The sequence below is a fragment of the Corvus hawaiiensis genome, chromosome 15 (genome assembly GCF_020740725.1).
Source record: "Corvus hawaiiensis isolate bCorHaw1 chromosome 15, bCorHaw1.pri.cur, whole genome shotgun sequence".
Taxonomy (NCBI): Eukaryota; Metazoa; Chordata; class Aves; order Passeriformes; family Corvidae; genus Corvus; species Corvus hawaiiensis.
Genome location: NC_063227.1, coordinates 20,725,918 through 20,748,864, shown reverse-complemented (window position 1 = coordinate 20,748,864; position 22,947 = coordinate 20,725,918). Strand labels below are relative to the sequence as shown.

Here is a 22,947-nt window from a genome sequence, read left to right as displayed (position 1 = left end):
GCTAACCTAGCTCAAGGAGATCAGTACCCAGTACTTGGCTGAGGATGTACACAGGCTTCTGCTGGAGCAAACATAGCCTGATGGACCCCTTGCTGTATCTGTGCATGCCTAGCATGTGTCTGCCCATCATCTGACTGACACTTGTGGCCCCTTCCCATGGGAGACTCTCCCCTCCTTAGCAGTAACAGGTGGAATGGTCACACAAGTCATCTGTTGGGTGAATTTTTGTGGGAAAGGGGATGGATTTAGGCAGCACAAGCATCATGAAGCAGTACCTACCCTTAGCTATGCAAGCGCTTAAAAACTGTGCTAAATCATACTGTGAGAGAGCCCCATAATGTGCTGCTGGGGTTTCTCCCTGCACTGGGAAGTGAGTGGTGGTTGGGCTCTGTAGTGCTGCACATCCATTCTGGGGGCTGCAGTCAGGTTTGGCACAATATGGTGTCTCCTTTCCCTGATGTACTTTTGGTCCTCTTACAGCATCTCTTACCCAGGATGCTGACTTAGGTACCCACACAGCTACAACTGTGCATTTCACCATCACAGTCAGAGCTCAGGCAGCTTCTTATTTCTAAAGGAAATACTCTGAAAAATATTCACCTCCTCAGATAAAGGATGTCCACCAGCACTTGTTACATCTCAAAGTGTTCTCTCCGAGGTTGATATGTTTGAATGATCATCTTTTGAGGAAAGAGAATTCCTGCCTGCTGTGGCAAATACCCTAATTTTTTAGTGTTTATGATGCCTCTGTTCCTCTGAGGTCTTGGTTTTCAGCTGTGAAAGAAAGTGTCTGCTTCTGAACTGGGGATTTACAATTCTGTGCTCATCTGCCTAGGCACAGACATGGTCCCTCCTCTTGTCCCTATTCTTGTATATTTGAGTCATATCATACAAATAAAAATGTATGTAACTGCTTATTCCTATGATTTCTTAGGGACCTGTAAATACTGATTTCCAGCCAAGACAGATCTTTTATTTCTTTCAAGTTTTAAAGAAAACGGAATATTTACATTTGCCCTTTGCCTTCATATGCCATGCTGTTTCAAGTAAACAACAGTGCAGCATCAGGGGTGCAATTTTGTCTTTCCAAATTACTTCCTTCTTGGGTGTCTCACCATATGGACAACCTGACCTGTCACTCCCAGACTGAGCTCTTTCTGCATGGCTGGGATCCAACTGATGTCAAAAGGAATCCTGAAGCCACCTACTTTCAAGGTACTTTTTGATGTAAGGACTTTGTAGGCAGGTGGGGTCTGTCTCTTCTTCCAAGTAACAAGTGATAGAACAAGAGGAATTGGCCTCAAGGGGAGGTGTAGGTTGGATATTAGGAAAAATTCCTTCACCAAAAGGGTGGTCAAGCACTGGCACAGGCTGCCCAGGGTAGTGGGAGAGTCACCATTCCTGGACATATTTAAAAGACATGTAGATGGGGCACTTGAGGAAATGGTGGAGTAGTGGCCTTGTATGAGACTGGAAGAATTGATGTCTTGAGACATCATTTTGGAATGCATGTGTGCGGGGGCAGGGGCAGGTCAGGCCTTGCCCTGGTGAGGCAGTGCCTTGCCCTGTACGCCCCGGCCCAGCAGTGGCTGCCAGTCTGTGGCACACTGGAGGCAATGCCCCACACCCATCCCCTGGAGCCCCTGACACAGCTCCTGAGTGACCAAATGACCAGAAGTCCCACATGGGGGAAAGGCCAAAGGGTATTTAAGGCCACAGGGCATGAGGCACTCAGATGTCTTGACCCTACCTCCTCTTGGAATTTCTATCTGAACACCACTGGAACCCAGGAGTTGGTAGCTATGTATGTCTTCTTCTATATCTCTTCTTGCTCTCTTTCTCCTTCTTCTAATTCCCTCTTCTTGGAATTTTTGAGTAATTTAGAATTGAACAGGCTTAAAGGTTTGCTAAGTTGAATGGGCCCAGTTAATTCTTTGAGAAGTGTTTTATGTTGATTGAATGATGCACTAAACCTTTTGCCTAAGTTCCTCAATTTTCTGAAGTTGCCAGTAAAGTTCTTTCTGTTGTTTTGATCTCTTGAGACTATCTTGTCAGCACTTCTCGCATGCGTCTAACACAGAGTACATGAACAACCATAAAAACCCTTTTAAAAACCTCATAAACTGAGTTGTTTGGGGCCTTACACCTTGTCAACACTTGACTTCTGCTAGTGACAGTTTGCCTAGATTGAAGATTCCGGTTTTGACATCTTGGAGACATTGGCTGTAACCTCTTGTCACCCTCCAGCCTTTGTTGAATGCACAAGTCCCAAGAGCAGTGATTTTCCACATGCAGACTGTAGTCTATGTAGGATTTTATTGTGTAAATGCAAATAAAATATTAATAAATATAAATATTTGATTTTTAAAAAAAAAAGCTTGATTTAAAAAAAAAAAAGCTTAAGAATCTCATATAGCTTTTCAGTACCTGGTGGAGATCAGCATAGCCTGAGGGACCCCCATCTGGAACTGGGTGGCTGGAGAAGCTGTTTACCTCAGTAGCAGTGGGACCTCAGCTGTGGCCAGGCTGGGGAAAGGAGTGGGGGCTGGATGGAAAGCAGGGAATGTTGCACAAGCCAGGACAGGCTCCTCACACTATGCCAAAGGCCCCTGTGTGCCCCAAGTCTTGGGCAATTCCCTGCAAACTGATGTGTTTCATTTTAGGACTTGGGTATTTAAAACAGTACCTTCCCCCAGGCATTTCTTACAAAAAGCTCAACTGATGTGATTTGAGTTACAAAACAAGAAAAAATAAATTATTTTGTGCAATGCCTTCTGCATCTAAAAACTAATGGGAAGCTCTTTGCTGATACACACTAGGGATGCAAATGTACCTGTGTATGCAAAAACAGATGCTGGCAGCAGGTGAGCAGCAGGTAAGGCAGGGTTGTACCTCTAGGGACACCAACATTTGGGGAGCTGGGACCTGCATCTGTGGGAATCTTCTGCAAAGTAAGAGGAAAGCTGAGGAAACTTGTCGAGCCAAGGTGGTTTGTTCTGTGGTGAATTTCTTCTGAAAAATATAGTATTTGCACAGATCCTGCCCTAATCTCAGTCACCATGTGGAAGTAGCAAATTACTTCGGGTTCTAAGACCTGCCTCAGTGTATTTAACTCCTTCTGTACCTGAGCACTTGCTATTTCACTTTCTGAGGAAATATAACCAGCTGTCTAGCTGATTTTTTGAAATATGGCAGAACTGAAAAAAATGCTGGGAATTGTTCTACCTCTTCCTAGTCACTTGATGTTTGCATAGTTTTGTTTCAACAGTTTTGTTTTCATACCCTTGAAAAGGATATGCACATACATACTTGGCAGAAAAATAAGTTAACTGTCTTGCATGTGTTTCTGGTGTGTGAGAAAAGATGGGAAGGAAAAGGATTGTGGTGAAATTTTCTGTTTTCCCCCTTTGCATTTAATAATTTTCCTCTGACTTCTCTGCTTGAGAAGACTGTTGGAGATTGCTGCTTTCTACCTTTCTGTCAGACTCTTAATTAGCAGGAGCACTCAGCCTGCACAGCTGGGGCTTTGATGCCTTGCTCACTATTGCTTCCCACTCAGATTTCCATTCATTCCGAGTTGGTATCCAGCCCAAAGCCCTGGCTTCCCCCTGAGACCCTCAGCGTGTCTACAGGACTCCAGTTTAGTATTCACTGGAAGAGCTGCACTGATGCTCCCTCGCTAGACCTACAGGCTGCTGGTTGGAGCCATAAGGGAACGGGAGGAAGAATTAGCCTGTGTGTTTATGTGGCTGTGCTCCAGTAAATATTTTGATGCATCTGCTGCCAGCTGTGGTCTGAGGGAATCTACCTAGCATTTAAATTTTGATGGGGAGCTGTTTTGAATAATAACAGTGCAGCCGGCTGTGAGTCAGTGCATGTGTGTTGACTTAAAAAAAACCCTCAAAGCTTAACGCTTGCTGAATGCCGAGCTGCAGTGCTTTGCTTTTTCCCTCCTCCTTCCTTCTTTTCTTTCTTGTCTGGACTTCCTCCGTTTTGTTTTGTTCTTGGGGGCATTTCACATAGATTTTGTTCACTGTCAGTGGAGGGGTGGGGTAAGAGGAATAAAAAAAAAATCCCAGCTGAAATAAATCCTCCCCAAAAACTCACGAGTAGCTTTTGCAATGGGTGCTGTCATGGGTACATTCTCTTCTCTACAAACGAAACAAAGAAGACCATCGAAAGGTAAGACCTCCTGTTATGCTTTTCCTGTCCCTGTGGTTTATTTGCTATGGGAGACATTTGCATGGGGAAGGGAGGGGAAAATGAACATGTGCCACTTGCAAGTAACCTGGCAATGTTTTTGTGAGGGGTAATTTGCAGAGGAGAGTGGGATGCAAGGTGGTGGAAAAAACATGTGGGCATGAGGAAATTGCTGTGAAGGGGCTTGGGGGTTGAAAAGAATCCGAAATACTGTAATCCTTCATGCAGGCATGTATAAGGAGGAGAAACTCAGTGGCTTCATATGCAGAGCACTTGCAGAAGAGACCTGTTTATTTCCAAATCCCATGCTGTATAAACCCTTTGAAGAGGGAATAAAATGTAGATACACAGCAAATTCTTCCCAATACCTCTGGGTTTCTGTCTCAGGAAGTATTGTTAGAGTCAGTGTTGCATATTCAGTAATCCAACACCAAGCGTGCAGTACTAATGATTTGTGTTTTACAAAGATTAGCAAGAGGGGGGAAAAAATTAGGATGTTTTTGTAAAGAAGGAGAGAAGCAGAAGCTCATGAAGAATGAGAAAGTAAGCAGCAATTACAGGATTTTTAATCCTTAAATCCATAAATATTGCCTATAAATGCTAATTTTTCAGGAGGTCTGGTTTGTGTGGTATTTGCTTGAGCTTTGCTCAGTTTTCTTCAGGCTTAATTCAAAAATTCCAGGGTGTTGCTGAGCAGAAAGTTGAAAGCACTGTCAGGGGCACATCTATACCTTACAGAAGGAGCATTGTTTAGGAAACAGAAGGAAAAGCTCTCTAACTTCAGCAATATTTGTGCTATTAAGAAATATTCCCTGCCAGAACCCCTGCATTTTACAGTCTCTTGGTATTTCTAGGGAGGTCTCTATTTCTACTGGATCTGTTGCTCAGTTCATATATATGCTTTTGAACTGCAAGTTGGTATGGATTTTCTTGCAATTTAAGTTGAAAACTGTCTTAGGAAATATCAGACACCAATTAATCACTCAGAAGTGGGCAAGAGCTGTGCAGGAGGTTTGTTTGTGGCAAGTTCGTGAGCAAGACTAAAATTCTGTGTTCCTGATACTTGTAGGGTAGCATTTTACATTAGAGTGTGTGTACATGGTTTACAGTTCACCTTTCTGTTATTATAATGCCCCCATGATTGTATGGTTGTTTGGGACATGAATGATATTACTTAAATGTGAGAATAGCTGTATAGCCGTCTAAGCACCGAGTTACACGTGGAGCTGGGAGATTTGTGTTTAGGCACTGCAGTACACAAGAACTGAACAGGATGTGCTGGGCACGGTGGCTGCTGTGACACCAAGGGGTGGCTTGTCCACCTGCCAGGAACCTTGGAGCTGATTTCCACTAAATGTAGATAATTTGTGGCTGAACATATCCATTCTCTGCAACTTTCTTGTCTTGTGATTGGCTCCACGCTCTGGTGGATGCAAGCCATTGCTTTTTGTTGGAGGCCACCTGCAGTAAAAATCCAGGATCTGGTCACACATTTTTACCTTTACAATGAAATTCGATCTTGCTGATGCCTGCTGGCAGTGGTTGTTCAGCTATATTTATCAAAACCTGTGTTCTCAGAGTTATCTCCTCTTGGTTCTGATGTGTTATCCGTGTGGTTTGCTGGTGTGTTTTACACTGACTGTTAGCACTTCACCTTGTGAGCAGTGAAACACTAATGTGTGCTGGGCTTGAATACAATCTGAAATTGTTCTTTGTCTGTGAGTTAAATAGTTGGTCAAAGTCAATCACTGCTACATGATGGACTGACTCCTTGGTGCTGCCCACATGTTCCCTCAGCATCTCCTCCTGCCCTCAACCATCCTGGTGGCCTCTACTGGACCATACTCTACCATATTGAAGTCTGTCTTGGTCTGGGGAGTCCAAAATTGGCACCAGCACTCTGGCTGTTCTTGCCCAAGTGTTGAGCAGAGAGAAAGGATCATTTGTCCGAGTGTTTGCTGCATGGCTCTTGGTGCAGCCTGATGTGGGGACTTCTCTGCCAGAGGGCAGCTGGCTAGTGGTGCCCGGGTGCCGCTGCTCCATTGGCTATTGCTAAGTTTGTCTTTAATCGAGTAAAGCGTTTATTATTAGATTATCACATTATTATTTATTAATTGTTATATTTATGTGTTTATTTGAACATTTCAGGACTTTATGTTGTACTTAAATACTGCTGGTAAAACAAAGGCCTGGAGAAATAGTTGTAACAGGGCTAGATCCACACCTCTACAAGTGCTCTCTCACGCTGGTAAGTATGTGCTCTTCCAAGAAGAGCAGCTCACACCAGTGTCTGAAGCTCTGATTCTCTGGTGTAATAAAGTAAAAGCAAAAAAACAGGCATTGTTTCAAGAGTAGGTAAAATAAACAGGTCATGTCTAAACTGAGGAGTTTCCAGAGATCAGTTAACACCAGTAAGCACATGGTGGGTCAGGGCAGAAGGGGCGCAAGTGGCCCATGCTGAACCCTTCCAGCTTTAGTGCATGACATGGCTCTGCCTGTGCTGCTCCCCCTCATGTCCTGCTTGTGGCTGGGTCTGGGGTGTTGGCAGTGGGACTGGCTTTGGTTATTCCAGCTGTGAGCAGCAGTGCTGGAGAGGACAAGAATACAAGATTAAATTGCTTGTTCTAAGGAAAATGGGGAGCCTGAATCAATAAAGGCAGGAGTGACACAGAAATTGTCAAGTGGAGAGCAGTGGTCCATCAAGCATGAGCCCTTGTCTCTGGGAGAGGACAGCATTGTGCGTTTGTAGAGGAGGGTGTCATTTGCTTGGCTTAAATGTGAACTTAATCCAATGTAATTGGGCATTTTTTCTTGGTAGGTTGGGACCCACATGCCCTGTCCTGCAGGATAAAGACTTCTGCTTTTTAGGCTTGCAATCCTATCAGTAAAGCTACAGAAGCTTTCCCTGCTCACTGAAGTGTCCATGAATGGTCTGTGAGATTTGTGCTGTTTGCTTTGGGATTGGTTTGGGGCAGTTCCATCGATTATTTGTACATTTCATTAGGAATTGTTTCCTGTTGCAATTCTTGTCTGCTGTTTCCAGAATTCTGAGTTGACGTACTAAAAGGTGATGCCTCTTTCCACCACGTTCACTTCACTTGTATGTCAGACCGTCATTCCTGGGATGCTGGTGGAGCCTGACTGAGGCCCTGGGGATAAGCTGACAGTGAGCCAGCAGCCAAGGTGGCTGGTACTCTCCTGGGCTGTGCTTGGCAGAGCATCTCCAGCAGAGTGAGGGAGGTGATGCTCCTCTGTGCAGCACTGGTGAGACATCTACAGTGCTGTATCTGGTGCTGGACTCCCCAGGATGGAAGAGATAAGGACCTACTAAGGCTGAGTCCACTTCATATTCACCGTGATGAATATGAAGCGGTTGGAGTATCTGACATACAGGGAGAGATTGAGGGAGCTGGGATTGTCCAGCCTGCAGAGGAGGAGGCTCAGGGAAGTCTTAATCAATGTGTATGAATACCTGATAGAGGGGAGTAGAGCTGATGGAGCCAGGCTCTTCGCCCTGGTGCCCAGGGGCAGGCCAAGGGGCAACGGGCACAAACTGAAATACAAGAAATTCCGCTTGAGCATAAGATTAAAAAAAATTACTGTGAGGGTGACTGAACACTGGAAGAGACCCCACAGAGGGACTGTGGAGTCTCCAAGATCAGAGGTACTCAAAACCCAAGTGAATACAGTCCTGAGCAACCTGTTGTAGTTAACCCTGCCTTGAAGGGGGAACTGGAGGTCCCTTCCAATGCTATCTACCCTCTGGATCTGGGATTATTGTCACTTTAAAAACACGAAAGATACAAGGACTTGAGGTACTGGGATCAGGAAGTACCATTCAAAGCTCATTTTGGACCAAATGCCAACAAAGCTGACGGTTTGGTCCTCTCTTTAGTACGTTAGTAGTTAGTGCTTAGACAGATGGTTGAGGTGGACTTGAGAATATCAAGCTGCTTGTATATTCTCCTGCAAACATAAGCAATAGATCAATAAATGAGGGGAAAAAACCCCATCAAAACCACAGCACTAAAAGGCAGAGGGCCAGCACAACAGATAATGCACACACAAATGCCTCTCAGATTTCAGCTAGGTGCAGAAATAGGGATTTTTTTTAATGTTTTTACTGCCTGCACCCAATCATGACCAAATTTGTGGTTAGAATCAGCCATTTCCATATTTGCCATGGAAACATTTGGATTAGCAGATTGCTAAAGCAAGAGGAAATTCTAGTTCTGACTGCTTTCGGTACCCCTGAGTTATTTTGTTTGTTCTCTAAACATGCACTCACCCCTACCTCCCCCAGTGAAAGTGAAATTTAACTCGAATATTTCTCAATACCTGAATCTTGTTGGACTTAGAGCTACAGGCTCTGACCCCGACAGCAGCAGCAAGCAGCACCACTTTCAGTTGGTAATCTGACTCTCCTGAATGTGAGTGACCATGTTTTGATCAAAGACCACCCAAAACTAGACTAGCAAGAGGAGTCTGGCACAGTTGTTTAATTTTGCTAGAGCTAACGAGAAATTCACTTTGCTTAAAGTTGTGTGATTTTTATAGTGACCAATTTTTTAGGCTTTATTTTGAAATGGCTTATTGTCCAAAATTATCAGATTTTGTGCCTGACCAGCTATATTTTCAAGTGGTTTTATTTACCAGGAAACCAACTCTGCTTGACTTCACAGTCTTCATAAGAACATCAGATTGCCCTGAGCTCCTAAGGTTGCTAGGTCATGACTGCCTTTTCAGTTCCCTGTGCTAAACAACCTGTTTCTCTGCTCAAAAGGTGAAAAAGTGATTCAGTAGTGTTTCAAGGAATGGGCCCTTTTTAGTACAGCTGTGGAATGGAGATGATAGATTTGAGCAGGGAAGCTGCCTCATTATTTACTTTGCCCGGTACATACTGTTGCAAAAGAAAAGCTTTGAAAGCTCCCCTTCTCTCGTTTCTTTCTGCTCCTCAAAGAAACTTGACAGCTTGTCACTATTGCGAATGAATGCATGTGTTCTAAAGACTCAGACTGTGCTCTGGGTATTTTCTGAATAGAGATGATTGGTACTCACCTGTTTTCCTTCTAGAACAAGGACAGCATTGTTCACCCTGGTCAGAGACCTGAGCAGGTGCTTGAGAGAATGGAAGAAATGGCTGACTTGGTTTCTCCTGGCTGTGCCCAAGAGCCAATATTTGGCACTGACATTTCATTTTCGCTCCCTGGTCTTGTCTGATTGTCATCTGATGCAGCCTGGCAGGTCAAGTCCGTGGTCGTCGGCCTGCACTGAAAACTGAGGATTTGACAGGCAGGTTTTTTGAGGGAATTACCTTTGTAGAGAGTGTACAGAACAGCACTCGGCAACAGGACTGTTTGATGTAAGCACACAAATCAGAAACAATTTGGAAAAATTGTGGCGACAAATAAGTCTTTGTCAGAACATGCCTCTTTGCATGAAGCATTTTGGTTTCTCTGAAGTGCAGAGAGGTGTGTGGGAGGCTGCTCGGTGTCACAGCAGCCGAACATCCCAGCCATGTGGCTGACGCACCTGTGATGGGTGGATCAGAGGTGAGGGAGCTGTTTTCCCCCAGCTTCCCTGTGTCCTACCAACCAGAGTTCACCTGAGTGTGGGGTTAGAGGTGACCAGGTCTTACGGACTCGTGACTGCTTCCATTCCCCACTTCCCCATTGTTCAGCCAAAATTTCTTCAGCTCCCATGCAGTTGCTAGCTCTAAATTTCTTCCTTTGCCTTCAAGTGACTCCTGGCAGTGAGGCAGAGTGATCTCAAATAGCTGATCTTAAGAGTGGATAGCAATGACAAAATTAAAATAAGCTATGTGTGTCCCTGATTGCTTCCCACAGGCTTACAGCTCCTGCCTGAAATGCTGCAGTCAGACACAGCTTGGAGGTTTGGAATAAAATAAAATGGATGGAGGGAAGTACACGACAGAGTGTTCTATGTTGCATTAGCATATGTGTGTGCTGATTTCCTGCCCATGGGTACGGGTGCTGTGTGCCTCTGTGCATGCAGCATGTCCATGCAGAGCCGTGAAATCCCACCACAAAGAAAAGAGGTGATCAGAGACTTCAGCTCTGCAGGCCAGTGCTTTGAAGTTTCATTTTTTCCCCACAATAATTCAAAAGAGTAAATCAGAAAATACTTTCCAGCTTTTAACTTCCAGCCTTGGTAATCTTCCAGCCTATCATCACTAGCTCTTCCAGTGTGCATTGCTGGATATTTGACATTTGGGATGGGCACTAGGAAGCAGTTGGATTTTTTGCAGCTGAAAATACTTAACGCTGTAGATGTGAAAAGCTTGGAACTTAATACATTACAGGCGTTCTGAGCAATTCCTAACTTTACAGTTGTTAACGTCACCATATATATAAATGAGAGTCAGTAAGGGTTGTACAAATTTTTTGAAGAAAAAATTGAAGTAAAAAGCAGGGTGTAAGGTAAACCAAGGCAAGTTGTGAAGTCATTCTGATTTTAGTCAAATGTGAGAGGAGAATAAAAATCTTTTATTTCTCCACTTACGAACACCTGGTCAAATAGTTTATTTCATATTTATTTAAGCTTTGTTAAAAAGACTGAAGATTTACAAATTTTTCAAATACGGATTTTTTTTAGCTGAAATGTTTCACTATTCGGAATTGTTATTAATTATAATTATTCCCTGAAACTTTCCAAACTAAATGAATTGGCTTGTGATTTGTTGTACTTTTAGATGTGAGTGCGTAAGTGTGACTGCTGGAGTACTTCATTGCAGTGGGCAACAGAGCTGGGTGATTATATTAAGTGTTGTGTTTCTTATTCAAAAGCATTACGCAGAGAATGTCATGGTACAGAGATGCAGAAAGTTTGAGTATCTCAAACTCAGGGTCTCTGTGTCCTGTTGCTGCTCACACCATGGCTATTTATAAGGTATGAACCTTCTGCATTTCTCTGAGAGGCATTTTCCAGCAGGTGCAGAGTGCTCTAGGCACCTCATATCATCCCTGCAGGAAGGGGCCCAATGGCCTTGGGTAACAACTAGGAAATGCAGGTAACAGCTGTATGGTAGGACAGCAGCATTTTACCAAAATATATTTAGGATTCCAAGCAAGGTATTTAATTTTTCTCCTTTTATTTGTTTGAGATGCCAGAGGGAAAGGGAGTAATTGTTACTATAAGATGGATTGTACTTAACAAATCGAAAATTATTAAAAGTGTGAACTGCATCCATGTTTTCAAAATAGGCAAGTCAAAACTGAAGGCAGCTGTGCTCAGACATCTCCAGTCTGTGTTTGTGGTTGTCACTGTCAGGTGACGTCTATCTGGACTGAAAAGGATACAGATAGTGGTCAGTTTCTCTACCTTAATTCTGCTAGCACTGCTCAGTGTAGAGAAGCTCTGGAGAGTTTGAACAAAGTACAGTTGATTTGGGCAGGATGTGGGGCTGGAGGAGGCAAGGGAGGACTGTGTGCTAGCAGGCAGGCGTGGGGCAGCAGAGTTGCCTGGGGGGCTGAACTGGTACTTGCAGGCAGGCTGAGGCTGGGCAGGCAGGAGAGGAGCTGGCCTGGCTGTGGAACCAGGATGTTTTGAGGAACACAGGAACAGTGTAACAGAGCCATCCTTTCCTGGCACAGCTCTGCTACATCTGTTTGGCTTTCCTCAATCCAAACATTACTTTCTTGACACGTTCAACAACCAGAGCTCTTCACACACATCAGTGTTTGCTTTTCTCTTGCTCCACAAAAACCCTCCTCTCCCAAATTTGTTCTGTGGGTGGCTGGTTGGGAAGTGCCCAGAATTTCTGTAGATGGCCACAGCTACAGTCTGTAAAAACCAGTAGGCACAGGACATTTTATATTGTGGCTGAGAACAGCTAATGGAGAACACGGCTGTGAGGATACATGTTGTGCTGCTGGAGGCAGGTTTCTAGGAAACCCCTGAGACCATGGCATCGTTTTACCGAGCACTCCTTAGTGGAACAGGAGAGTGTCACTGGGAGGAGGGAGCCGAATTACAGCCTGCCAGAGATCAGTGCTGAACATCAGAGGCGGGGCTTTTAGTGCTCTGACAAAATAAGTGTTTCTGCCCATCAAATTTATATGCAGGAAAATATGGATGAAACAAGCTATGTTCACAAGATTTACCTAGTTAGAGCATGATTTCAGAAGCACAGCTCAAACGTTTTGACAGCTGTTCTAACTTTGCTGCCTGCAGCTCAGGGCCACGCTCCCAGGTATGTTTTCCCAGGCTGCTGTTGCTCTATTCTAGTGAGTGATGCTGCACCTCAGCCCCATAGATTTTTTGATAATCAGCTGAAACCTCAGGCAAGGCCCCTGATTTAGCACATCAAACTGCATGAGCTGAGGGTTACTCTCTGTGGGGTACATACAGCCATGTGAAGGATGATGCTGTTAGCTCTCTCTTGTTAGCTGCAAAATGTTGGGAGCCAGCAAACATCTGTGGGAAAGGACAATTTTCCTAAGGGAAACTGTTTCATGCCATGCAGGTGAGCCTTGTGGTGCAGTGGGGAGCATCAGCACCCCTTTGCATTTCTTATCCACACAAAGGACCTGTTGACCGTGTTGCCATTTGAACTAGGAGCAGTGCATGAAAATTAAAAATGGGAAACAGGAAACTTTTGTGTCAGTGCAGGGAGGATTGTTGCCTGCTAATCCTAACAAGCCAGTGTAATTGAATTGGCACACTGGTTTACATGCTTCGCTGGGAGTGTCAAACGTGACCTCAAACTGTGATACTGGCACCCCAGGAACTGAAGGCATATCCTTGTGTGGAGCTGAATCCCTGTAACATGGCGTTTGTTTAAACTAATATTTTAACATGGGAGCTGACAAAAGGTCTCATTTGCAGTCTTGTGCATACGGAATTAGCCAGGCTGCAGACAACTAGAAAGAGCGCTACATTAGGGCATGAGGAAAATTCTGCCTGGGTGGTCATTTGTATGTACTTAACAATGGGTAAAGGCAAGCATGTGCAGTTCTGCAAAGGAAATCTGGTCCTACAAGGTCCTGTCCTGTTTGTGTAGGCAGCAACTGGACCTGCATGCAGAGCAGGTTTGGTACTGGGACAGAAAGTCAACTAGAGACTGATCTTTCAGGAAAATGCCTTTCATTTCCAGGGCTTTAAGGCTATTTACATTAGCAATTTGGCATCCTCTACTTGGCCGGAGTTAAGGACATTACAGCTGAACCTCATCGTTTCTAATCACCTCTTCGACTGAGCACTGGGCTGCCCTGGCTCACTGTCTCCAGAAAACAGCCCTCCAGAAAAGTACGAAGCAAAAAGAAGAGAATTTTCTAATCAGGCATTTGCTGGGCAATGCCATCAGCTATAGCACTTTACATGACTACATTTGCATTTCTTTTAGCTGATGCTGTCTTTTCTCTTTCCTCTGTCCTTATTATTGATGGAGGCGAAGTACTTGCAGTTCAAAAGTTCATGAGGCGCAGGAGAGGAGCGTGCTCTGTGCACTTTCTTCAGGTGCTGGTTGCTGTGGCTGCTCAGCAATGCAAGGAGAGAACACTGTGCAGTGTGTCATTCTGAGTGTCACCCACAGCCCAGTCACGCCCAGGAGAATGCTGTGCAGGGTAAACGTGGGGCTATATCTGTTCGAGAAATTGCATTCTCATGTTGTGTGTACTACTGGTTTGTAAAACCTCCAAAGCCCATCAGTCGTTAGACTAAATTTGGTTCAAACCTGAAACTTTTCTTCACCCCATGGAATTTGTGAGATGTTTTGGAAACTGTGGAAATGCTTGGACCTGGAATGAATTTCGTTATGGCTCTTTCCATTGTTTGTATTTAGCAAAACTGTCCCTTTATGAGTTGTTGCCTGGAAATTATTGATGGGGGGAATTACCTGGTAAAAGTTCTTAACCTCTGTCTGGATCAAAACCAGACCACCAGTTGTTAGAAGCTGCTGGGGTGTGCCGGAGCCGAGGCCAAGCTCATGCTGCTGCAGGGCTGCAAAGCGCAGGCGCAGCTTTGCTGCTCCCCTTTATAGGCATCTGGCCTTTCTGAGGGACATGCTCCCGTTTGGAGACCAGTGCCCTAAAATGTTGGTATAGTTTAGGATCAGACCCTCTATTTTGATAACATAGTTAGTTAATATGCCTGAATTCTGTGTGGAAAAAATAGTTTAAAATAGTTAAACAAATATAGATAAATGCAAGAGACATGCATGCCTGGTATTGTTTTCCACCTGCAAGAATGTTTCAAACCCTACTGAATAAACAGAAGCAACTGAATGCACCCTTGATCCGCTCCCTGTTTCCCTGAAGAGAGGCTTCCTTGCAAAAGCCTCTCTTCCCACACAAATCACACTCGTTTACTTAATGTTTCTGTCCTGTTAGCCATGAACATAGAGCAATCTGTTTAATTTCCTTGTAAATTAAACTACTGAGGCAGGATGAGGTGGGAACGATGCTGCAGGAGATCTGATTTCGTCTGCGCTTTTCCTGTGACCTGGTGCAAGTGCCAGATCTGCATCTTCACGACACCTGCTGCTCTGTATTTGCCAGTCTGCTGCTAAGCTGCATTGGTGCCCGTGGGCATCCTCATCACCTTGCTGTCCTTTTTTGTGATAGCTGTTAAAGATGTAGAGTTTTGCCTAAGTTAATTACTTGTCACTTGCCTGCTTGTTGTGATTCAGTTTTATTGTATTTTGTAAGCATTATGAGTTAGCTCCCAATCATGTGACATTTAGGAGAGTGGGAGGGCATAGCTAAGGTATCATTATTCATGTTGTGAGTGCTTTGCAGTGTCAAACAGCCCAGAGACCACGATGTAGAGGTGTTTTGAGATCAGTAATGGTGGTGGACAGTGGTCATAGGGCTCCAATGAGAACATTTGTGATCATCCACAAATGGGAATGTTTGAGTGTGTCCTTTGCTAAGTGCAGGAGCAGGCAGAGAAAGCTGGAACCCCACAGAGCCCGGCTGGGCTGTGTGTGCAAGGAAATGAGCATCACCTTCCTGAGGAGTTTGTGCAGCATTTAGATCTTGTACAGAGTGAACAGATCTCAGCAGTAACTGCTCAAATCTTTATGTTTTAAATCCTGTGTGCACTTTGAGATGTGTCCTTTATTCTGACTCAGGGCAAGGTACCCTTCCTTAGTGAGGCTGAGGTTACATCAAACTAAGTGACATTTGTTAAGGGCAAAGTAATGTAAATTTTCTATTTTGCTCCTGTTTCCCTGATTTTGAGTCCGATCTATCAGTAAATAACATTTTGTATTTTAATCCATTCTCTGCTGTGAAGGGTGGTGTGAAGGTACCTGCAGTGGTGAGAGAGCAGCTCAGAGAGATGGAGGTGTTAGTTTCTGTGCTGGAAAAAACAGCAGAATACGACTTAAATTCTAAAAAAGTTAATATTAGGGTGGTTTCTATGCCTGGTTCCCAGAGAACATCACATTTGTTAACTGAATGTTTCTTGTACTAGTAAGAGAGCCTTGAATTGATATACATTTCATGGTCCACATAAATATGGAGATGCTGCCAAAATGATCTCTTTCCTACTTCTATTTTCATTGTAGATATTCCAGAAAATGGAGCGAAATGCTTTTTCCTGCTGTTTGGTTCTTTGTTTCATGCATATGCATTTCTGGGACATGCAGTTCTGGAGCATGCAGCTTAGTGCACATGCCTGGAGTCTCTGCAGGCTTTTGTAGCTTTGAAACAGAGAATCTAAAGCATAAGTAAGATATGTGCAGAATTAAAGAGAATTTAGAGACATAGGAGTAGAGATTTTAAATTCCTATAAATAAATACAGTCTCAAAACCAGAGATGTTTTCACCTGTCTTCTGCTTCCATCTTAGAGATGTTTATTTGACTGCGAAAGGAAAGGAGATATTTACAGAATGAAACTGCACAAATATGAGAAAAATCACTTGTGTTACTGGCTCCTGTTGATGTTCGCTGTAATGATGTTTGTTGTTGACATCACATTACAGAAGGGATTTATCAGTTAACAGTCTTGAGTACTAAACCTGCTGACACATGTCAGTGCAGGGAAACACTGCACATAAGTTGGATAGCTTTATTTTTGCAGCACTCTAATTAGGCACCCTCATAAAACAGACATGTGGATTTGTAAATCCAGCTCCCAAAATCTCCTTGCTTTCCAGCTGGAACATACCTAGGATTCTCAATCCAAACATCTCAATCTGCCACGTTTGTTATTTTCCCTTAGCCTCAATTTTGAAACTTAAGCAGCTATTAGAAAAACATTACCCTGCATTCTAGAGCATCCTCTGAGTCCAGGAGGAAAGTTTGAAGCCATGAACTAATTGCCCAGGAATTTAACAAATCTTGTCGAGCTTAATTCAGCCTGGAAAGTTTGGGGCTGGCTTTTCTGCCAACGCTGCTCTCTCCAGAGAGTCCCTTCCCATTTATTCTGGAGTTGCACACTTTGGTAATGCAGGAGGGCAGAGAGCAGATTAACTCATAGGTTAATTTTCAGGCTCTTGCTCCCCTTGGTGCCAGTAACCTACTTACAGGAGTGGAAGCGCAGGCTCAGTGTGCAGCTGCCCCCGGCTCTGCGCAGGGCTGGGGAGGGATTTTCTCGCCCGGTAGTGCAGGTGTGGCTGCACGGCCGCCAACGCCGGCGCTGCTCCGCGTCCCTGCTCCGCGTCCCTGCTCCGCACCGCGCACACCGGTCGGGGCTGGCCTGGGCTGCGGCAGCTGCCCCGAACGCTGTGTCCCATTCCCCGTTCATCGGCTCGAATCGTCAAGTGCCGTCACGAACACTTACAGCTGCGTGGAAACCACGCGGCCCGTCTTTAGCAGCCAGCTTGGGTAGAGGTTTACGTTTCAAGCAATGGAAATCCTTTTGTGCCCAAGGAAGGTGAGGGGGGTCCCACACACCTGGTTTCTCCGAGTTGTTGAAACAACAGGCGTTGGAAGCAAGGGAGAGGCTTGTGTAACGACGAGTGCTGTGTGCCTTGGGCTCTGAGTAGAAATGTACTTTGCTTAAAAGCTTCCTCTCAAGCAGCCTCCACAGGTTCCTTTAAAGCCAAATAGGACATGTCTCTCTGTGCAAGGGTGGCAGGCAAAAGTAGGACAGGGTTTTGTCCTTTTGAACTATTAATACAGATCACACACACACACACACGAAAGAAAATAAAATAGTGCCAAAAGATACAGAAACTTTAAAAAATATGATGAAACTTTGGAGATAATTTATTTTTTATTACAGCTAATATTGTATTTGGTGTAAAACACAAAGAATGTTTTGGTGTATCCTTTCCCTGGTGGAAAAGAGAACAAAAAGGAGAATCCAAATTTACTCTTGATTGAAACCTTTTGAACGCTAAATGCCTTTTTTTCCATGACAGGTACTGTTCAGAAAGACACATTTCATTTCTGAAGCCCAAAGAAAAGGTATGCCCAGCACGAACAGGTAGTGTCTTCTGAAGGAGTTTTAGCAAGTGTGTGGGAAAATAAATCACCCTACATCAGCCTTGGCACCTGTGCAGGGTTGAAGAGGTGTCACTCTGGTGTATCCATTTTCTCCCTCATGAAATAGAAATCATCACATCAGCTATGCTCAAAGAGCTTCTGCATGTGCAGTGTCTATATGATTTACACAGTGATTTAAATATCTATAGATACCACCTCTCCACAGAATTTTGTCTATTATGACTCACATCTTATGTTGTAAATTTATCTGTAAATGTCATCTTTTACTGGGGTATCTACAAAACTTAAAATATTTTGGGTAATTATTTGTAAATATTAGCTCTATTGTCAGCAGCAACAGTTCGGATTGTTTTGTCATAGAAAAGTGGGAGGGAGCCACTGTTGTTGGCAAGTGAGAAGCAAATAATTCAAAGTCAGGTGTTGGCTTGGAGTAATTAAATCCAACAGCAGTAGATATTCAGAATGAAGTTCAGCGGTGAGATTGTGGCTGCTGGAGGCAGCTGTGCTGCATGCATGTGTGAAGTGCAGGTTGGTGTTCCTTGGAGAAAGCTTCCAACTGCACCTCTTGCATTCACCAGGTCCCGTGGAAGCCAGAGGAGTTTGGTGCTGTTGCTTTTCCAAAGTGTCTGGCAAGTGCTTCCAGAGGGTGAGTGTTAGTAGATTCCCTGCATGAGCCTGTTGAAGTTTAGCCATTGACTGGGCAAATTGCATTAAAAAAAAGCCATTAAATCACTAAACGAAATCTCTTTTGAACTTGCCCAGTATCTAATCATCTTCTGCAAGAGGACACTGACAGGGCTCCTGCCCTGCCTCTTTGAGCTCATGCACATCTCCTTGCGCAGCTCTCAGTCCTGCTCTGTTCTCCCTTGCCCTCCACATGGTCTGGGCTCCTGTGTTTCCAGCTGTGCTCCTCATCCCATTGTTGCAGGCTTGGGCACAGATGAGATGCAGTTTGCTCTATGGGCAAACATGCTGAAAGCCATTGGGTTTTCCCACTGGTTTTGGGCCTGTGTGGAGACATCATGCCTACATCTGTTCTGTTGTGCTCATGTATGGTTTGTGCCAATGCTTAACTAATAATTTTGGTATACACTGTAGACTGTGTCCTAGATTATAACTCAGTTCTCCTATACACAAGTCTGTAGCAGCGCTGTGACCAGTGTGCTGTAGAAAGTGTCCCAAGTGACAGGATGTATGGGCATACATCTTCTCTTGTTCCTTGCCAAACTACCAATGCATACATAGTTTCATCTTAAGCAAAGCAACAGTATTGCCCTGAGGTTTTAACTACCATCCCTCTTCGTAATGGCCTTGGGATCTTGGGCTGAGCTGAGTGCCTTGGTACCATTGTGAATTTGGTGAAATCGTTGCACATACAGGTCAGAAAACTGTTCGTGTGCTGCTTCGAAACTGCACCACTTATTTTACAGAGGAAGATTATTGAATTAAGGTCATAAATTTTTTAAGTGAACAGCAAGTTTTTTGTTTGCTTCAAAAACCTTTATTGCCTTCATTCAAGGATATTGTCTATCTGTAATATAGCAGTTGTGGTGACAAATGGTTTTAATATTTGTCCCAGTTTGCAGCTTTTTCTTTTTTTCCTTTAGTCAAGCACGGCAGAAATAGGAGTGATTAATACTGAGAAAAGCTTGCTACTACCCAGGTTCAGAAGTACTCATCCTGTGTCAGAGTATTCCACTTCCTCTTTTCATCTTTTCAAATAAGCAGATTAGATTTTGCCTGAACTCAAGCCACTAAGCCTTCAAAAGATTAAGGTTTACTTAATTAAGCTCTCTCGAGAAGAAGCCCAAGGTCTAGTCCCGGTCTTACTTCGTCTGTCCCCATTGTTTCACCACTTCCTGAGCCTCAGGAACAAGCTAAAAAAAAGAATACAATGTGCATGGGGGTTTTGCCCTTGGCAAAATTCTTTTTTTCACTCCCTCACTGTCATACCCAGCACAAACCTGTCTCAGGAAGCCACTGGTGAGAACTGGGACTGAGATGACTGAGAATGTGGTCAGGAAGTTCCAGCCTAAGTTACAGTCCTGTGTATCCTCAGAGTGGACTGGTGTAATCTTAAGAAACACAGTAAGAGGTTAGGACAGAATGAGAAAGGGGTCATGAACAATCATTACAAAGGAACTGCATCTCTGTGAACATGGGTATAGAAGCTAGTGTCAGGAGTCCACATATTTATTTTTTTAGGTGTGATATTAATCTCTTTCTAGGATACTCAAGATTACCTCACCAGAGTTTATATGTGTTTGTAAGTTTAAACACAGTATATATGTAACAAACAAGTGCCACACAAGCCAGCATAGTATTTTTCTATGGATACATGCAAAATTACTCCATGGAAGAAGCAAAACTTTTTTCTATTAAAAAGGGCATTAATTTCTAGTATCAACAGGTTTCTGCTTGTTTGTGCATGTTCCCCAATCCTAGTCAAGGGAAGAGTCATTTGATATCAATATGTAAAAAGAAAATACAGAAAGAAAAATAAAAAATAGAGGAAAGCAGATAATGTCATCAAGATGGCAAAGGGGATCCAAAGGTCTGTCAGCTCAGTCAAGAAAATCTGAGGGAAGAATTTGCTCCTGTCAAAGGAGGCTGTAAAAGCATGCAAGTGGGTACGACAGGTGCCACAGCAGTCAGAATGAGCTTTTGGATCAGTCCTAATAAGCTAAGTATTGTAAAGCGGCTCTGAGGTTTTGATTTCACTTGGAGGAGAAAGTGACCCGTTTGGTAAGTCTTTTGCTTTTCTTATCATTCATGCTGCCTTATTCTCAGTGCTTTGTCTCATGGACCAGAGGTGAGGAACTCTCTGGGGTGCCAGTGCCTGATGAAGCCTGGGCTATTGTATTGCCCCTATATAAAGAGATAGTTTGGGTCTTGGAAACCTTGAGGTCTATTATTGTCACAAGCCATGTGAGATGGGACAGCTGGAGGCAGTGACTGATGGCAGCAGGAGCTCCATAGCATCAGCTGTCCGGACACAGAAATGGTCTGCGCTGCTTCTCCATGCTAATCTGTTTTCCATGGCTTGATAACAAAGTGTGGCTATAATACGTAGGCAAAAAGTAACTCATGCTATACAGCCCATTGTTAGGCTACTAAAAAAATTCACTGTCATCCAACTCCTTCAGCTTTGGACCTCTAGTGGACTGTGGAGCATGGCTCCTATATCTTATTTTCAGTAGTTAAATTGCATCAACAAACTTCTGAGTCATATCTATTACCATAATTAGCACCTGAGGATGGCAGGAGATGGTCTCTGAAAGCAGGAAGAGGATAAGAAGCTACCCATGGGATCGGCTTTGCACCCAGAGTGTTACTGAAGGCTTTGTGCAGGCTGGCTGAAACAGCTCAAGAAGCAGCAGGTCTCAGTGTTTGTTTCCCTTGTAGCCTTAGAATGGGTTAGGTGGGGAGCTTTAGAGTCTGATGCTTCCCATCGCATCCGTGTGCAAGCATATGCAGGAAAACAGTTCTTAGATGCCGTGTGACTGGCAACACAAAAGTGTGAACACTAGCTGCTACTCCTCAATTCAACCACCTCCGTGTACCTTCCAGATACATCTCTTTTAATCTCATTTTCTTCTTGTCCAGAGTCTCAAAGGTGACTCGAGTCTGTGAGGACTTGCTGGGGTAGTGGAGCAGAGCTCCCTCCTCTCCTGTGCTGCTAGTTTATTCCCTTCCTGTGCACTGTGCTCGGGATGAGCACAGTTGTTTGTCAACAATGAAGCTTCAGAGATGCATACCGAAGAGTTGTGCCTTGCTTAGCTTGATGTGCAGTGTGCGCAGCACCATCCTCTTCATCCTCTTACCCACCTGGAAAACCAGCAAAGTACAGGCAACTGAAGAAACCTTGGTGACAGTTCAAACGGGGGCCAATACTTCAGCTGTCGAAGCTCACACATCTCACAAAGCAATAAATAACCAAAGTAAACATCTCTGGATGTTGTGGAGGATGACAGCATTATGCCACTGTCCATGTAGACAGGGGTCATGGGCTGCTAAAACAGCATTTTGAGTCGTGGGATGTTTCTCTTGGTGTGGCAAATGCTCAGTGTCACCCTTCACATGAGGCTTTGAAGTTTTCCTGTAGGATTAGTAAGCTTTGAACTTTTTTCTTTAGGATTAGTGAGCTTGTTTCTGCATAGGACAGCTCTGGAGGCCTTTAATAAAGCTCTCAAACACGTTCTGCTCATCCAGCTTTAGAACTGCTGTACTTCGAGTAATAAAAGGGCCCTGGTGAAGAAATTATTCCTGATGCAGATTCTGATGGGGGGCTATCCTGCTGCCAAAACTTCTGGGCTGGTCTCCAGGTGTTTTAGTACTGTTTTAATTGCTTCTTGATTTCAACATCCTGTTGTTTTCTCAACCTTCTTCTACAAATACCTGCTTTTCCTGCTATGTGATTCTCCTCCTTTTCTTCCCTTTTGTATTCCTGATCCTCTCCTCTTTCTCTTGAGTGTTTTGCTCTTTCCTTTTCACCTCTTTCCACTCCTCTTTTCCTCCTGTGGGGAGGTAGCTTGTGACTCCTTCCCATTGCAGCTGCTCAAGAGAGCAGGGATTTCTTTCACAGGTGGGTGGTGTGGAGGGCAAGTGGGCGGATTATACCTGAGAGAGAATGAGTCCTGGGCTCCCGCTCCTCAGTTACCATTCCCGTCGTGGCTTTGGCATTCCAACTTTCCTCAAAGCCCAGCAATCATTAAAACTGATTCAAAGTACTTCTGATCCTGGTTAGGGTAACCCTCTGAGGTTACCTCCGTGTGCCAATACTGAGGCTTATTCCTCCTGAAAATCCCCGCTGTGATGACCTGCTGAAAAGCATTTTCTGCACTGCTTAAGTTTTAAGGACTGGTATGTTCAGAAGGGAGAGAGCTAGGTGCCGGTGCAAAGCCTTTGGAGCACATAAACCTCACAAAGGGGCTATGTGTTTTGTGTTCACTACAGAAGTTTTTGGGGCTGGATTTTGTCTTTTTTGGGGCTGGATTTTCTCCTTAATGATTTTCCCACCCCACTAAGCTTTTATTAATTGTTTGGTTGTCTTGGAGGAGCCAAGAATTATGCCCATTGCTTTTGATTAAGAATCACACTTTCCTGGTTATTTCCATACACTTCTTCTAAAGATTATAGAGATTTTGCAGCAGCTATTAATTATTCTATGACCATCCTCCATGTTTTACAGAGTGATTTCTAAGAGATGAATGTGCTTCAGTTAGTGTTGATGCACCCTTTTACTGTGCTGAGATATAGACTAATGTAACAGATAATTATAGCAGTTCCAGCAGTGCTGCTTCTGACTAGGCAAAGCCTTGCTCTACAGAT

General features: G+C 44.0%; 1 protein-coding gene across 7 annotated transcripts in view; it reads left to right on the top strand.

The window, feature by feature from the left end:
• The window catches only part of KCNIP1 (potassium voltage-gated channel interacting protein 1), a 292,275-nt gene that overhangs the window by 86,352 nt on the left and 182,976 nt on the right, over window positions 1-22,947 (top strand). Inside the window, exons 1-2 of one of the 7 annotated variants that reach the window (XM_048319703.1) lie at window positions 3,492-4,182; window positions 6,349-6,448. The exons of 2 other annotated variants lie outside the window; for them this stretch is intronic. Coding sequence is in view for 1 of the 5 variants with exons in the window: in XM_048319700.1 (XP_048175657.1) it covers window positions 4,122-4,182 (61 nt within the window). In the remaining 4 variants the exon portion in view is untranslated. Of the gene's footprint in view, window positions 1-3,490; window positions 4,183-6,348; window positions 6,449-22,947 lie in introns of those variants that run through there. 4 more of the 7 variants (XM_048319700.1, XM_048319704.1, XM_048319702.1 and 1 more) reach the window with 4 other exon arrangements.